Source organism: Perognathus longimembris, chromosome 15, assembly GCF_023159225.1.
Source record: "Perognathus longimembris pacificus isolate PPM17 chromosome 15, ASM2315922v1, whole genome shotgun sequence".
Classification (NCBI taxonomy): domain Eukaryota; kingdom Metazoa; phylum Chordata; class Mammalia; order Rodentia; family Heteromyidae; genus Perognathus; species Perognathus longimembris.
The window spans coordinates 19,197,179-19,213,911 of NC_063175.1; the positions used below are offsets into that span (position 1 = coordinate 19,197,179).

The 16,733-nt window shown below is 51.6% G+C and overlaps 1 protein-coding gene across 2 annotated transcripts in view; it reads left to right on the plus strand.

Annotated features, from left to right (window-relative positions):
• Positions 1-12,433: 12,433 nt before the first annotated feature.
• Positions 12,434-16,733, plus strand: part of Gata6 (GATA binding protein 6) — a 28,999-nt gene continuing 24,699 nt past the window's right edge. Inside the window, exons 1-2 of one of the 2 annotated variants that reach the window (XM_048363488.1) lie at positions 12,434-12,678; positions 13,924-15,071. In XM_048363488.1, coding sequence (XP_048219445.1) covers positions 13,961-15,071 — 1,111 coding nt within the window. In that variant the 5' untranslated portion in view covers positions 12,434-12,678; positions 13,924-13,960. The remainder of the gene's footprint in view (positions 12,679-13,923; positions 15,072-16,733) is intronic. The other variant, XM_048363487.1, reaches the window with a different exon arrangement.

Consider the following 16,733-nt stretch of genomic DNA (forward strand, 5'->3'; position numbering starts at 1 on the left):
CAGGGCTTGAATTCAGAGCCTGAGCACTGTCCTTGAGCTCAAGGCTAGTGCTATACCACTTGAGCTACAGTGCCATTTTTGGCTTTTTCTGTGTATGTGGTACTGAGAAATTGAACCCAGGGCTTTATGCAGGTTAGGCAAGCACTCTACAACTAAGCCATATTCCCAACCCTTTAATCACTTTTTTAACCTTCTTTGAGCCCTTCATGTCTTCCCTTGTCCTCTCATATTCCTTCCCCTCAAGAAGGGTCTGAAATAGAAATTCCTACTTTTAGCTGTCAATCATCCCAATAGCTTGCTTAGTGAAGCAGGCAACCTTCTAAGAAGTTTGTAAATTTTTTGTTGTTATTGTCATGGTACTGGGGCTTGAACTCAGGGCCAGGGCACTGTTCCTTAGCTTTTTTGCTCAAGGCGACCACTCTATCACTTGAGCCACAGCTCCACTTCCAGCTTTTTGCTGGTTAATTGAAGATCATAGTATTATGAACTTTCCTTCCTGGGCTGGCTCTAAACTAGGATCTTCAGAATTCAGCCTCTTGAGTAGCTAAAATTACATATAAATATTAGCTCTTACAAAGTTTTTGCTAAGGGCATCTAGCTAGCAGAAGCTGGGCTATGCTGATGGGATTTGAACTCAGACTTCCAGGCTTTGAACCTCCATGCTAGAAACTGAGTGTGGCATCTAGGACTGAGGTCAGCTCCTGTTGGTTACTAGGCAGGCTCTTCTCTTTCCTTGGCCCTTCCACTGCAGCCCCTAGCATGGGAGCATGCCCAGCTCTTGACAGAGAGATGTCTTTGAAATGCAAAGGCTGACAGCTTTATTTGTGGATCCACACTGTGGTTTTTGGCTGGACCTTGCTGGACATCCGCTATGAAGTCTTTTAAAATGGTGTCATACCCACACTGTTTTTGTTGGATAATTGCATGCCCTTAATGTGTGGTATTATAAACAGGATAGTAGTCTGGCTCAGGGAGTATCATGTGATATCCATTAAGTCTGTCCTCAGTCACTTCAGCATAGGTGAATATTACTAGGATCAGGAAAAAGTAATTCCATGAGATATTCTAAATATGTCTTCTGACTGGACAGGTGAAAGGGAAAAATCATCTTCTAGCAAGGCAATGTCAAGGACCTAGATATGACAATTTAGCTCTCTTTTTTATTTTTATCTTTTGCCAGTCCTGGGGCTTGAACTCAGGGCCTGGGCCCTGTCTTTTGCTCAAGGCTAGAAATCTACCACTTGAGCCACAGCACCATTTATGGCCTTTTCTGCTTATGTGGTGCTAAGGAATCAAACCCAGGGCTTTATGTATGCTAGGCAAGCATTCTACCACTAAGCTACATTCCTAGCCAATTTAGCTTTCTTTAAGAGATAAATATTAAAGGATTATACCTTTTCTTTTCTTTCTTGTGCTGGTCCTGGTGTTATGCCAACTCGCGAAACGACCACCAAGAAGGCCACCGAGAGCCAGATGTTTCAAAATGCAATAGCAAGAAGTGGGCCGCAGCCCGGGCCTCATCCTACCCACTGACACAGAGGAGGTTAGGTGGAAGCCCCGAGCTGCGATGGCACAGAGCTTATAAAGGCAAAAAACAAAGTGACAGCAATCAGGTGTTCAAGCAAGCAAGATTATGTGTACAAATCTGATTGGCTCAGGGCGCGAGGCATTCTGGGGGCGGTTAGAGTTAAGCATTCCCAGGCCCAGGCAGTTAGAGTTCTTGACTGGCTGGGCCCTAATAAGCTTGCCCTGGGGGGCTGGGAATATGGCCTAGTGATAAAGTGCTCGCCTCGTATACATGAAGCTCTGGGTTCGATTCCTCAGCACCACATATATAGAAAAAAGCCAGAAGTGGCACTGTGGCTCAAGAGGTAGAGTGCAAGCCTTGAGCAAAAAGAAGCCAGGGATAGTAGTGCTCAGGCCCTGAGTCCATGCCCTAGGACTGGCAACAAAAACAAAACAAATAAACAAAAGCTTGCCCTGGGTTTGCTCATAGTTTAAACAGACAACAAAACGGGGGCTGCCTGAAAATGGGGTTTACTTTAACTCTTCATTCCCCCCTTTACTGGGACTTGAATACAGGGCTTGGAAACTGTTCCTTGAGCTCTTTTTGCTCAAGACTAGTGCTCTACCACTTGAGACACATACCTCTTGCTTCTCGGTAGGTAATTGGAGATTAGAGTGAAGTGCCAGACTTTGAAGTCAGGCCCCACTTTACCATGCGAACCCAACTTTACCACACGAACCTGAGATAAGCAGGCCCTGTGAGCAAACCCAGGACAAGCCTATTAGGGCCAAGTGGGTCTAGAACTCTAACCACTGGGAATGCTTACCTCTGACTGTCCCCAGAGTGCCTCGAGCCCTGAGCCAATCAGATTTGTACCTGTGTCCTAATCTTGCTTGCTTGAACACCTGATTGTTGTAACTTTGCTTTTTGCCTTTATAAGCCCTGTGTAATCACAGCTCGGGGCTCCCTCCTAACCTCCGCTGTGTCGGTGGGTAGGATGAGGCCCGTGTTGCAGATCGCTTGAATAAAGCCTTGCCTTGCTTTTGCATTTCAGAATGTCTGAGTCTCGGTGGCCTTCTTGGTGGTTGTCTCGTGACTTGGCACAACAAGAGTCTCACACAAACTTGCCTGTTCAGGCTGGCTTTGAAACCATTATCCTCAGATCTCAGCCTCCAGAGTAGCTTAGATTATATGTGTGAACTACTGGTGATGCAGCTATATCTTCCCTGACTTCCTTGCTAGTCCTTGAACTCAGGGCCGAGTGCTATCCCTGACCTTTTTTGCTCAAGGCTAGTACTCTGCCATTTGCGCCACAGGTCCATTTCTGCCTCTTTTGGTAGTTAATTGGAGATAAGTGTCTCATGGGCTTTTTTGACCAGGCTGGCTTAGAACCATGATCTTTAGATTTCAGCCACCTGAGTAGCTAGGATTACAGGCATCCAGCTTTAATTATAGTCTTAAGCAGGGATTTCCTCCTTAAAAAGGCCTTCTTAAACTGCTAATATAGTTTGTCTTAATAAGAAAAAAAAATGGGGCTAGCAATATGGCCTAGTGGTAGAGTGCTTGCCTTGTATACATGAAGCCCTGGGTTTGATTCCTCAGTACCACATATATAGAAAGGGCCAGAAATGGCTATGACTCACGTGGCAGAGTGCTAGCCTTGAGCAAAAAGAAGCCAAGACAGTGCTCAGGCCCTGAGTTCCAGCCCCAGGACTGGCAAAAAGAAAAAAGAAAAAAACATGGTTTTTAAAAAATTGGTAGTGCCAGTACCTACAGCCAGGGGGGATCAAAGCTAGTACCTAAAGTTTGTGAACTATGTGTTTTACCACTGAGCTATCACACAACCTAGAACATTCTGGTAGTTCTAAATAAACAAAAACACAAGTTCATGTAAAAGAATGACCTCCAGTAAATAAGAAATTGTCACATAGTATCCATCCATATTGAGAGAGAGTAAGGTTATCCCTCCTTGATAATTACCTGTGGTCCAGGTTCTGTCACTTTATGAACTTTTATTTAGAAGCAAAGAATAAATGAAGATTGGGGCCTTGGGAAATGAATTGTCCCTTTTCTTTGCTTCTCTGCTGGTGTATTTAGATTAATGTCTAAGTCTGTGTTTCCACCTAACAGAAACCCAAGAGCCAGACCAGACATCACACATGGCTGTCCAGGAGCCCTGGGAAGAAGGCATGTGCACAAGACCTAACTCATTTGTTTGTGATTAATGGTTGTAGAAGGTAATACCTCTACCATTTTATGGATGAAGCAACTGAGGCATCAAGAGCTTAAGTATCCTGTCCTTGGTCCTAAGACTGCTTAGTAGATTCTAGAAACTCCAGCACTCATATACATTGTTGAAGATTTTGTACTCCATTCTATGCAGATCTAAGTATTACAAGTTATCCAGGTGCCCTGTGGCTCATCACTGTAATCCTAGCTACTCAGGAGGCTGAGATGTGAGGATCAAGATTTGAAGCTAGTCCTGGCAGGAAAGTCCAGGAGACTCTGATATCCAGTTGACCAGCAAAAAGCTGGAGATGTAGGTGTGGCTCAAGTAGCAGAGCACCGGCCTTAAGTGAAAAAGCTAAGGTCCTGTTCTAATACAAACATACACATAGGCATGCACTCACAGACAAGTTGCAAGTTACAGTTCTCTCAGCTATGCACAGTCAGGTTAAGGCTAGAGGTTAGAAGCAAAGTCAGTGAATGTCTACTGTCTGTTGAGGAGTAAGAAGGTACTATGGCTTGCCCTGGGTAGCAGAGTGAGGATGGACTCACATTTCTCAGCCCTAGGGGTCCCACTCTCTTGGACAGCCAGCTCTCTGCTGATGCTCAGTGGCTTCAGTCCATGAGGATTCAATCAGCTTCCAGCTGCCTAGATGGGGTGGGGGTGGGGGGCAGGAGGACTGTAAATCTGGGTGAGCTACAAGTACTCAGGGTCTTGAACTTTATCAGGTTTGAATGTGTGATTGTGAAAGTAAAGAGCAGAGGAATGACCACACTCAGTAAATCAAAGGCAGAGGCAATCAGGATTGCCAGAGACCAGAGACCAGGCTCTGGGCAGGAGCCTCTGCTAACTGGCAGGCCGGGAAGACTTTCATGTTCTCCCAGACTTTGCCTTCTGCAAAACAAATCTTCCACTGTCATTGAATCTAAAGAACAATATTCTCTGTTACATTCCACAGGTTTTTAAAATATATATATATATATATATATATATAGAGAGAGAGAGAGAGAGAGAGAGAGAGAGAGAGAGAGAGTCTCCTGAGTAGCTAGGATTATAAACATAAGCCACTAGCACCTAGCGAGATCTTGTTTTAGAAACAGAGTCAAGGGAGGAGGAGGAGGAAGAGGAGGAGGTGAAAGGAAAGGATAAAAGAAATAGATTTTTCTCTGTCAATGTGTTGCAGGGACTGAGGGTATGGCTCAGTGGTAAACCATTTTGCATAGCGTGTGTGAGACTCTGGGCTCAGTTTCCAGTTGTACCTTCCCCACCCCCCCAAAAAAAGAAGTTATTCAAGTGGATTAATTCTCCTGACTGCATAGCAATACCAAATTGAAAGATAAGTAGCATAAGAGTACTGTAAAGTTGGGGCTGGGAATGTGACTTAGTGGCAGAGCGCTTGCCTAGCATTCATGAAGCCCTGGGTTTGATTCCTCAGCACCACATAAACAGAAAAGGCTGGAAGTGACACTGTGGCTCAAGAGGTAGAGCGCTAGCCTTGAGCAGAAAGAAGCCAGGGACAGTGCTCAGGCCCTGAGTCAAAGCCCCAGGACTGGCAAAAATAAATAAATAAATAAATAAATAAATAAATAAATAAATAAATAAATAATGTCAGCCCTAGAAAAAGTTAACAAGAAAGATATTTGAATCAGCAAACTGGGCCTATTACATATTTGTAATCCTGCCTACTCAGGAGACATGGATAGGAAGATAGCAGTCAGAGCAACCCCCAGACACAATGTAAGAGACCTTATCTAAAAAAAAAATAATAATAATAACTAAACCAGAAAGATCTTTGGGCTTGGCTCAAATGATAGAGAACCTGCCTGATGAGAGTGAGGCCCTGAGTTCAAAACTCAGAGAACAAAAAAGAAAAGAAGATTTTGGATATAAATTGCTAATAGTACCTGGCACACAGTAAGAACTCGATAAGTGTAAGCTGTTACCACTAACAGTCCTGCACATATTACATTGAACCTGTTTCTTAGATGAACTGTCTTCAGAGTTAAAGGCATTTCCAAGAGAAAAATTGAGCTAAATGCATTACCAAGAAAAAACTTATAGCATCTATTTGTTGTTGGGAAGCTTTATGGCTTTGCTGTGCATTTTATTTGTTTGCTTGTTTTTGGTGATTGAACTCAGGATCTTCCACTCTTGCTTGGCTTTTTAGCTTTTCTTTTTTCTCCCCCCCCATCCAGACTCAAATTCAGTACCTGAAGCTTTCATTCATTGGCTGATACTCTACCAAGCAAGCCATAGCTCCAACCTCACTTTTTTTTTTCATTCAAGGATGGTGTTCTACCACTTGAGCCACAGTTATTTCTAGCTTTTTGCTGGTTAGAGCTGAAGGTCTCATATGCTTTTCTTTCCTGGCTGGCTTGGAGTCATGATCCTCAGATCTCAGGCCATGACTCCTATCTTATCCTGCCAGAGTAGAGTTGAATCAGAGCTGGAATACTTCTCTAGAGAGATTAAAAAGGTTCTGTCATCTTCCCTGTTGGAAGAAAGCTGCCCATGGGATTTTGCCTAGCCAGCTTTACAGAGGTACTAACCTTCTAGACTGTAAACACTTCAGACCCCAAGCTGCCTTCTATTTCTTCTCTGTGCACTCAGTACATATGGTGCCAGGCAAGTAGCAGGATGTGGAGGGCTGTCCCGTGGTACACACATCCTTGGGTCCTAATTCTCTGCATATTTGCAGCATAGCTGAATGGAGAGGTCATGTTTCTGAGTGCCCAATATAGAACATTTTAAAATGTCATAGGCACTCACCTCACTGCTTTCATGGACTCAAGGAGAGACATGTGTAACAGCCTATCTCTCAAAGCCCAATCCCTCCATCTTCTAGCTTCCTTCCCTTTAGCTTCTCTTGAGAAAATAAAAGCAAGCGCTACTTGTACAGTCAGGGGGAAAGGTCTCTGAGCTGACACAGATTTGGGGCTTAGAATTGTCATGGCTCCTTACACCCAATGATACCAGCAAAACCAAAATAAAAAAGAGCCTAGGTCCTGCCCTTCTAGGGCACGGAAAACCTCTGAGGCTCTTTCACCTTCTTGGGAGCAACAGTGATTCTGTTTCTTCTGACACCCTGATTGTTCCCATCCCCAAAGGCTGAGTTTGAGGTGAAGATTAGATTAAGGTGGATTTTTTTTTTTTGAGATCACTTTACTTGGGGATGAGAAAAGAGTGGTGTCTTCAACTTCCTGTTCTAGCTAGCATAAGGTGACAGACAGTTCTCTCGGAGTGCCTTTTGGAATGGAGAGTCCTGGCTCCAAACATTTGCCAAACAGCAAATGAGCAGATGCAGAAGTGACCCACCCACCAAGGGGGGGAACCCTCAGGCAGAGGCGTGTTCATCTGTAACTCTCTCCTCCCCCAGCTTCTTGGTCTTTTTAAAATTTTATTTGTTTGTTTTGTTTTTGTTGCCAGTCCTGGGGCTTGGACTCAGGGCCAGAGCAATTTTCCTAGGCTTCTTTTTGCTCAAGGCTAGCATTCTACCTCTTGAGCCACAGTGCCACTTCCGGCTTTTTCGGTTTATGTGGTGCTGAGGAATTGAACCTAGGGCTTTGTGCATGCTGGGCAAGCACTCTACCTCTAAGACACATTCCCAGCCCCCTTCTTAGTCTATTTCAAAGAGGTACAATGGAGACTGAATTTCCTCCTGAATAGGCAGGGATGTTCCAAAGGGAAGAGAAAAACGCTGGCCTCAACTCCCTAGGCCTTTTTGAGTTTTCCCATTCTCTTCTCAGCCCTGACCTGGCTGAGGGAAGATCGCTCTCCCAGGAGCAGGGACTCCGCCCAGCTGGCAGCCCTAGGTTTGTGTAGTGATGCCAGTAGTAATTAATAATGATAACAAACACCACACTTCACCACTGAACCCAAGCTGGGGATGACTGAGGGACTGGAGCCATGCCTCCCACCTGCACGTGGTTAGTTCGAGTCCACACCCTCCCACCACAAGGTTCCACCCACCACATTCAGCCAGGGGTTCAAAGCAAGCTTTGGCTCAAGACCCCCTGGAGGCAGTGGGAAGCCTGTCAGTCCCTAGGTAGAAGAGGAAGGGGGAGGGGGAGGGGATAGGGAGCGGGCTGTGTAGAGATGGTTCGGCTTAGTCTTTACTACTTAGTATTAGAAAACAATCAGGCCCCGCTGGCCTTGATTTAGTGAGCTGGCAGCACCTGGCCAAGGGCAGGCCCGGCACATTTTGTCTCCCAGCTCATTTCTGAAGTGACACAGCTCCCAGGAACCCTAATGTCCACTTGCCACGGGCGGTCTCAGGTCCCCCTGGCTTGAGGGAGATCCGCGGAAGCCTTCTCGGGGTGTCGGGGCGCAGGCCCGGGAGGAGGGAGGCCGGCGCCGGCGGGGAATGTCTTTATCGGGATTAGAGAGCCGCCAGGCTGCTCCCGCGCTTCTCCGAGTGATCCCTGCAAAGACACCTTCGGATCCATCCGAAGGCATCTTGGCCCTTAATTGCTCGATTTATTTGGTTTAAAGCGGCAGTGGGAGACTCGGGGAGGGAAAGCCTTTCGTCGGTCAATGGGTGGCCCAGATAACAAACTTTAAAAGAGAGATGGGAGAAGAAAGTTGTTTTTTTTTTTTTTTTTAAGTGGCTAATGGACGAGGGTGGGCCAGGGGCGCCCGGCGTGGCCCTTTCCCGCCCCCCTCCCCCTTGCCGCCGCCCCGACTTTCCCGCGGTGGACGCAGTACATTAAATCTCATAAACAACGCTCCCTCAAGGGCACCGCGGCGACCTCTCGCTCCGTGCGGGAGGCGTGCGGGGTCGGTCTCCCCGGGGACCCCCGGCCTGGGCGACAGGGCCACCTCGCCTCCCCCCCCTCCCCCGCCATCTGACTTTTCTAGAGTAGGCTTGCTTTTCTGAGAATTAAAAATGGAAAGGGAGGAGGGGAAGGAAAGAAAGAAAAGGAAGAATAAAAAGGGGAAAAAGGCAGAAGAGAAGGAAAGGAAGGGTGATGGGAAAGGAAAGAGAGAAAAAGGAAAAAGAAAAAGGGAAGAAAGGAAGGACGTAAGAAAGAAGGAAGGAGAGGAGGAAGGAAGCGAAAGGCTAGCAAGCCAGCACTGGCTGCTCGCGTTCGCTGAGCGGGGAACCCGTCTCCCAGACCCCCCTCTTGAGATGGGACCTTGGTGTGCATAGGGAACGCCAAAGTAACCCTGTGTCCTTGGGTAAGAGCCACTGCGAGACAGGGAGAAATGTGGTACAAGGGAGAAGGTTCCATAAATCTGTTCTTAAAAATAATTCGAACTTAAAACTGCTTTACGCCAGAAATTGTTCCCTTGCGTCCCTCCCCCCACCCCCGCCCGGCCCCCGAATTGTGGCTGGAGCGGCCGGGGCTTTGAGAAACGGCGGGGACTCCACAGTGCTCGGGAGCTGTGGGCGTAAAGGTGTGCGGTGACCGGCGTTGCGGCCTCTCCGGAAGCGCGGGCCCCACCGGACTCCCCAGCACCCCTTCCGTTGGACAGCGGAGCCCCCGCCCCTCGCGCAATTGGCTGCGGGCTCCCGGCTGGATTCGAATCGCGGGGTGGCGCGGACCACGTAAATCAGCCCTGGGGACAAGCCGCGCCCCGGAACCAGCCCTCTTCAAGGGTGAGAGGGAGACAGCTCCTTCTGAGGGGTCGCTCCCTGGGTCTAAATAAATCCGGAGAGAAATGGTTTCGTTCAAGATTAGCCATTCCCAAAAGACGGGGGGAGGGGAGGCGTGAAAGAAAAGGACAGGAAAACAAAGAAAATTAAAAGAAAAAAATCACAAACAAAAAGTAGGCAGGTTCTAAGAGTCTGTCTACCTGAATGTCGATGGGGAGTCTTCTGCAGCTCTCAGGTTTCTCCCCACTTTGGAGTGCACCTCTCTCCTCAGCACCCAGACCTGTTGGCTTGCGGGCCAACGCGGGGCCTAGGGCCCTGGGGGGTGGTTGGAAAAACCTGCCGCAGTTTCTTGGGGAGTCGCCCTTCGGGCCAGACTCCATGAGTCGGGAAAAAAAGCAGATCCGAGCGGTCTGGCAGCCTTGCTTTCTGTCCTAATTAACCGTACAGGTTAAACGGTTTTGTTTTATTTTTAATAGTTAACAAGAGCAACGTTTCTCTACACATCGCTTCTTTTGGCTGGGAAAAATAATCTAAAAGTATATCGAAAATATAAAGTACAATTTGTGGCACTGGGCAGGAACGGTGACCCATTTTTCCCCCATTGTTTTTGGCACTATCACAACGAGTCTATAGGTTAAAATGAGGGGGTCCCTGGCCGAACTCTAGAGCCCGAATGTTGTCGAATCAGTCGCTCACCACTGTCCGAGCGGCGAGGGTCAGCGAGCCCTTGCAAAGCAACAGCCCAAACAACCCCGCGTAGGGAAAGCAGGTCAAATGGGGGTGAGGGGTTGACTCAGGAAAGCGGACACCCTCTTATTTGAAAAAAATATATACATATATTATACATATATTACATATAAACAAACCACGGGACTGAAATCAAGCTCGCACCAGGACTCGATCTTCTAAGGGCTCGGGTTTAAAGGCCGAACACAGCCTGGACACACAGCTAGCATTATTTATTTTTCTTAGTTTTAATTCCTCTAGCAAATACAAACTTTAATTTTTTTCTTTTTATAGCAACACTAAGAAACATTCCAAAACAATTGGACTGAAAGAAAAGGAAATATCCAGAACATCAATGTAGCTGCTTGCAAATGACTTGTGGAATCCAGTCCACTTCACGATGTGACCGCAATTTACCAAATAATACACACACACACACACACACACACACACACACACACCCCGCAAAAAAGCAAGATATTTGATGTCAGGGTGGGAATCGAAGGGCAGGCCAACTCCAGCTACCTCCTCCGGTTGTGGCATTCGATCGAGCGAACTCAAGTTAAAATTTAAAGCCTCTGGATCCTGCTCCAGTCTCTAGTGTCTCCATTCCAGAGTTTTCCTTGTTTCAGCCTTTCGCAAAACGAAGCCACGCAGAAGTTGAGAGCCCCACAGTGGTGGTGGGGGGGGGGGAGAGGAATGTAATAAAAATGACTAAATTGGACGAGAACGGTTTATAGACCTACTCAGTAGCAATTTAAAATTCAGAAGTGTTTAGCAGCAATTTACAACGAAGAACGAAAAAGAAAAAAAGGGGGGGTGAATTCTTGCCAAGTTCCTGGATTCATCCCCTCCCCACCCCTCCACCCCCCCCCCCCCCCCCGCAAGGCCAAGCCCTTTCCCCTTCTGCCTCGGGGTCTGACAGGTTTGCCCCTCCCGGCGAGATTGCCAGTTAACACGCCTTTGCCACAAGGTCTCCAGTCCCTCGAAATTACAGTTTACAATGTAGCCACCCTCCCTCGTTCCGTTCTGTTAAGGTTTCTCTGTTCTCCAACTAGAAAGCCACACGCACACAAATCCCCCCCCCCAAAAAAAACACCCACAGAGTTACAAACGCTTTCAGGGAGACTAATGTTTAGAAAAATCAATTGACTTCGATTTACCTGGGGAGAAAAAATGTTAAAATCCAGTTTCAAAGCTAGCTCTCTTCCTGCCCTAGTTAAATCTTCCCTGGGCCAGCCTTCTGGGGTCACGCCTGTCGGAAGAAATCCTTTTTGTGAGCGAAAGGGAGCGAGACAATATATCACAGCTCCTGTGGCGGACGAGCCGCGCGCGCCTCGCTGCTGACAGATCGGCGCTGATAACCCGCGATGTTCATTTCCAGTCTCTTGGCCCGCTGTGGACCGTATCAGTTTGTACACAGTGTGATAATCGTTTGGAGGGAGAGAAGAGGGGTGTGTGCCTGAGAGTGGGGGTTGGGGCACGGCATTTCGCACTGGGTCCAGAAAAGGAACCCCCTCCCTTCCCTTTGCAAGGACTTAGCAGCGATTCACCGGGAGTTTAGGCAGAGCTCAAACGCGACAACAAAACGCAAAGCGTCCCTGGACACGACCCGTCCCGGGACCCAGATTCTTTTCCCGGCCGCGGCCATCCGACCGAGTTTAACGATCTCAAAGGTTTGGTGGGGCGTGCCATCGGGAACTTTCCTCAAACTGCCCAGGAACTTTATGTATTTAAAGATCAGGAGAGAGGTAAGGCCTGGGTTCCGGGGCTCCTTGCCCCGATCGTAGGAACCCCGATCCCCAACAGCACCTATGACCCGAGCCCCTAGCGTCCCGACATGGGATTCGATAAAGTTTAAGGTCGGTTACGTACAACTTGGAAGCCTCGATGAACGTGGAGGGAGGCAACGGGGAAGGCCAGGCTGCACTTTTCCTTTTCATTTTGGGGGCGTCCCTCCTCAGCCGGGGGCGGGCGCACGGGGCTGTGGCTATTCCACACCTCCCGGGCGCCGGCTCTTGCCTTCCCCAGTACGTGTTTGTGTGTGCCAGTGCGTAACCGGGGGCGCGAGAGGGAGCCCCGCAGCTGGGATAGGTGTGGATCGCCAGCCAGGTGGGGCGTCCGGTCGCCTTTGTCCCTCCCCTCCACTTCTCCGAGCTAGACGTGCCCCCTGGGTGGATTCGACCCCACTCCCCGGAGGGCGCTAGCCGCTCGGCCCACGCCCGCAGTCTGTTCGGAGCTCATTGTCTGCCTTGGCGACGCGCTCCCCTCCCCCACCCGTACCCTCCCCACCCTCTTTTCTCTCCTCCCCTCGCTCCCTCCTCCCCCCTCCTCCTTCTCTTCACCTCCGCGCCCTGCAGCTCGCACCGCGCAGTTCCGACCCACAGCCTGGCACCCTTCGGCTAGCGCTGTTTGTTTAGCGCTCGGTGAGTCCAATCAGGAGCGCAGGCTGCAGTTTTCCGGCAGGGCAGTAAGAGGCGCCTCCTCTCTCCTTTTTATTCACCAGCCGTGCAGCGCAGACCCCGGACTCCCGCTCTCCCGCCGGCGCCCTCGGCCTCTCTCCGCGCCCGGGAGCACCCACCCGTCGCCACGGCCCTTCTCCAGGCACAGCGCTCGCCCGAGGTTCGGCTGCTTTCCACCCTGTGCTTGCTCTCTCCGCCTCCTCCCTCGCACTCCTAACCCGTCCCGGGCCCCCTCGGCCTCCGGCTTTCCGGCCCGTTCCCGGCCTCGGCCGGCTCCCAGGGTGGCCCTCCCTTTTTCGTATCCCGGAGCGCAGCAGCGGCTCCCGACTCCCCGGGATAGCCACTTCTGGTGCCTTTTCCTCTCCCCGAAGTGCTTATCTGTGCACAGCCTTATCTCCGAGTTATCTCGGCGTCAAGGGGCGGGAGCCGATCGTCCAGCCTGCGGAGAAACTTCTTCCTCGCTATCTTGCCCCGCTCTCTGTGTGGGCATTCGTTTTAGCGTGGTTATCTCCGATGAACCGGGGCGATCTGGAAAAGCCACCCCGAAGGGGCTCTGTGCACTGCATTTGGCTGCCTCCCCACCCCCTCTAAGTCTCCCTGTCATTCTTCCTGCTCTCCCCTTTGGGGTGGCCTCACGCCCCCCCCCCCGCCCCCCTGCATTTCCCCCTCCTATGCGCTGCGCTCCGCTCCACCCCGATACGTCGGATTCCGGAACGGTCCGGCCTTTCTGTGGCTGGGGATGACCGCGGGGTGCGCCGGGGTGGACCGGCCGGCGTGCGTGCTGGTGGCTTACCGACGCGGACCTTGGCTTAGGTGTGCGTCCCGCGGGCGAGCCTTCGGGAGGGGGACTCCAGCCCCTGCCGGCTTCCCTCACTACCTCTACGCAGCAGGTCGGAGCTGCCATCTCTGATCCCTTGCCACCCCCACTTTCCTTGGGCTGAGCAGCATTACCTTCGGGGGCTTTTATTCCATCTGGTTACGCCCCGTCCAGAACGCTTTGGAGTTTTTTTTTTTTTTTTTTTTTTAATGAAAAGCTGCGGTTTCGTTTTCAGGGATAAGCTGCGATTCCCATGCGAGGGGGACCTCCGCTGAAGGCCATGCTCCGGGAGAGGGGCACCCATGGGGGACGGGCAGGGGGCGACAGTGCCTGTGGGGAGGGCTGCTCTTTTGTGCGCCGTGGGCCTGGAGGGGGCTCTCCGGGGCGGCTCCGCCGTCGCCCCTGGGATCTGCGGAGGAAGGATGCTGTCGCGGGGTGGGTCGGGAAGGGCGCGGGAACCTGGGCTGTGCAGGCGGCTGAAGGGCAAGAGGGAAGGTGTCCAGGTCCTTCGAGGACCCCGGGGCTTCTTGATGGACTCAATTCTCCCCATCTTAAAAGGTCTCTGTTTTCTCTTCCCATCCGTCTCAGGAGTTAGACGTCTGCTTGCTGCGGCCCGGGACGGTGGATGGCCTTGACTGACAGCGGCTGCTGCCTGCCGAAGCGCTTCGGGTTCGCGGTTGCGGACGCCGGAGACTCGGGGCCCTTTGCTGCGCAGGAGCCCTCCACGCCACCTTCCCCCCTCTCCTCCACGTCGTCTCCCGGCTCCCGGGGTGCCGAACTCGGGCCCTGCGCCGCCGGTCTCTGCAGGACGCCGCAGGACGACGGCGAGGCGGTGGCGGGACCCCCGGCCCGCTCGCTGCTCCTCAGCCCCTACGCGTCGCACCCCTTCGGGGCTCCTCACGGACCCGCGGTGCCCGGGGTCGCGGGCCCCGGCAGCACTCTGTCGAGCTGGGAGGACCTTTTGCTCTTCAGTGACATCGACCAGGCCTCCACCGCCAGCAAGTTGCTGTGGTCCAGCCGGGGCGCCAAGCTGAGTCCCTTCGCCCCGGAGCAGCCCGAGGAGATGTACCAGACCCTCGCCGCCCTCTCCAGCCAGGGCCCAGCCGCGTACGACGGCGCGCCCAGCGGCTTCGTGCACTCCGCGGCCGCCGCTGCCGCGGCTGCGGCGGCCGCCAGCTCCCCGGTCTACGTGCCCACCACCCGCGTGGGCTCCATGTTGCCCGGCCTGCCGTACCTGCAGGGGGCAGGCGGCGCGCCCACCAACCACGCGGGGGGCGCGGCCTCGCACCCCGGTTGGCCCCAGGCCTCGGCCGACAGTCCCCCGTACGGCGGCGGAGGCGGCGCGGCTGGCAGCGGGGCCGCGGGGCCTAGCGGGGCCGGGTCGGCCGCGGCGCACGCCTCGGCCCGGTTCCCGTACTCACCCAGCCCGCCTATGGCCAACGGCGCGGCGCGGGAGCCCGGGGGCTACGCGGCGGCAAGCAGCAGCGGTGCCGGCAGCGGCGGCAGCCTAGCGGCCATGGGCGCCCGGGAGCACCAGTACAGCTCGCTGACGGCGGCGCGGCCGCTGAACGGGACGTACCACCATCACCACCACCACCACTCGAGTCCTTACCCGCCCTACATGGGTGCCCCTCTGACGCCGGCCTGGCCTGCTGGGCCCTTCGAAAACCCGGTGCTGCACAGTCTCCAGAGCCGCGCGGGAGCCCCGCTCCCGGTGCCTCGGGGTCCCAGCGCAGGTAAGAGTCACGCCGCAAGGTGGAGATGCCTTGGGTGGTGCAGGGGGGCTATGGAGCAGCCACTGAACTCGGGCGGTGTTCTCAGGTTTTTCATGATGGATTTTGGGGGGTTGGTGGCACCAGTCACAGCATTAGTGCCGTGATTGTCTCGTGTGAACTGTCTCAGGTTACTGTCCAGGAAAGAGTAAATGAGGGAAGGGAGTTTGGGGGTGCGCGCGGGGGGACTTGATGAATATTAACTAGGGTAGGCAACTGGGAAAAAAGATGAGGTTGGAAGGGAGCTGTCAGGGCCTGATCTCAAGCGCAGGCCCTGGTATGGATGAGTTGAAAAGTGAGGTTGTTCTTGGGTAAGTTTGGCAGAATGTGGAGCACGTGATCCAGCCTCTTCCCAGGTGTGCACACGTGCACACACAAGCTCAACCACCTTCACTCTCCGAGGATGAGTTGTATGTTTTCTTGGGAGAGATTACAGGACAGTAAAGGGCCTGAGTGAGACCCAGGGATCCGGTTGTCTCCCCTCAAGGGAGACATGGAAAGGAAAGATGAAAGAAAGACATTTAGATTGGTAAGTTTAGTGAATTTAGCCCAAAGGGCATCTGGTGTGGGGGTCTTTGGGCTTGGCATGAGCTAGCAGAGGTCGAGGCTGCTGCTTTCTGGCCAGGTCTGGGAGCTGTGCACATTATGTCCTTCCTGCTTTTGCCCAGTTTCCATGCTTTCATTCTGGAGTCCACTGGGAAGACAGAATGGTTAACTACTTGAAAATATCTCATTTTGGGAAGTTCTTGCTTCTGCTGTGATGGGAAGGTATGGGCTGTGTGTGCTTTAGAGTTGAGTGCATTCGCAGGTCTCTCTGATATTTCACCCAATTAGGCAACTTACCCTAAGGACAAACAAAATTTTGTTGTTCATTTTGAGGAGGGGGGGTTGAAAGAGACCCCAGACTCACAGAAGTGGCTGGGAGAAAGAAGGGAGCACTGTTGGTTCTCCTGGGTCTCCTGGGATCCTAGATACTGGAAACTTAGATCCTGCCAGTATTAGTCCAGATACCATTCAGAGACATGAGCCACAAGTCTTAGATGAGTTAGGTAAAATGTGTTTAGATACACTGGAAGTCTCAGTGGCCCAGAAGTGAGAAAAGTGATTTTAAAAGGCTCCTTGCTAGTGACCTAGGGAAAGGGCACTGACTGGAGAACAGTCCTACTTCATTTCTATAAAGGGTTCTTAGCCTTACCTCACAGATTTCCTCCCTTTTGAGCCCACTCTGTTATATCTTTATCTTCCTTCTTGGGGCAAGGAGCTTGTTTGTAATCATTGAGGGGGAGACTTGAGAGCAATGGGTTGTCACTTAGCCTATTGCTTAGTGACCTAGGTTTGAGTCTCAAGCCTGGGAGACAGACTAGGAATCTTAAAAGGAGAAGGAGTTGGTGGTTGGGTGTAAGGCCTTTGTTAGTTTGGGGGTCCAGTGGGAAATGTCAAAGGCTGTGATGTGTGTGTGTGTGTGTGTGTGTGTGTGTGTGTATGTATGTGTGTGGTTTGAGACCCCTAAGTTCTGCTTGACTTCAAAATTCCTTGCCCCCTAGGTTTGAAGCTTGTCTCAGGATTGCAAGCTAGGGATAGATTCTGTTAGAGAAATCTTTAGAGGAGAGGATGAGACTGGGTCAA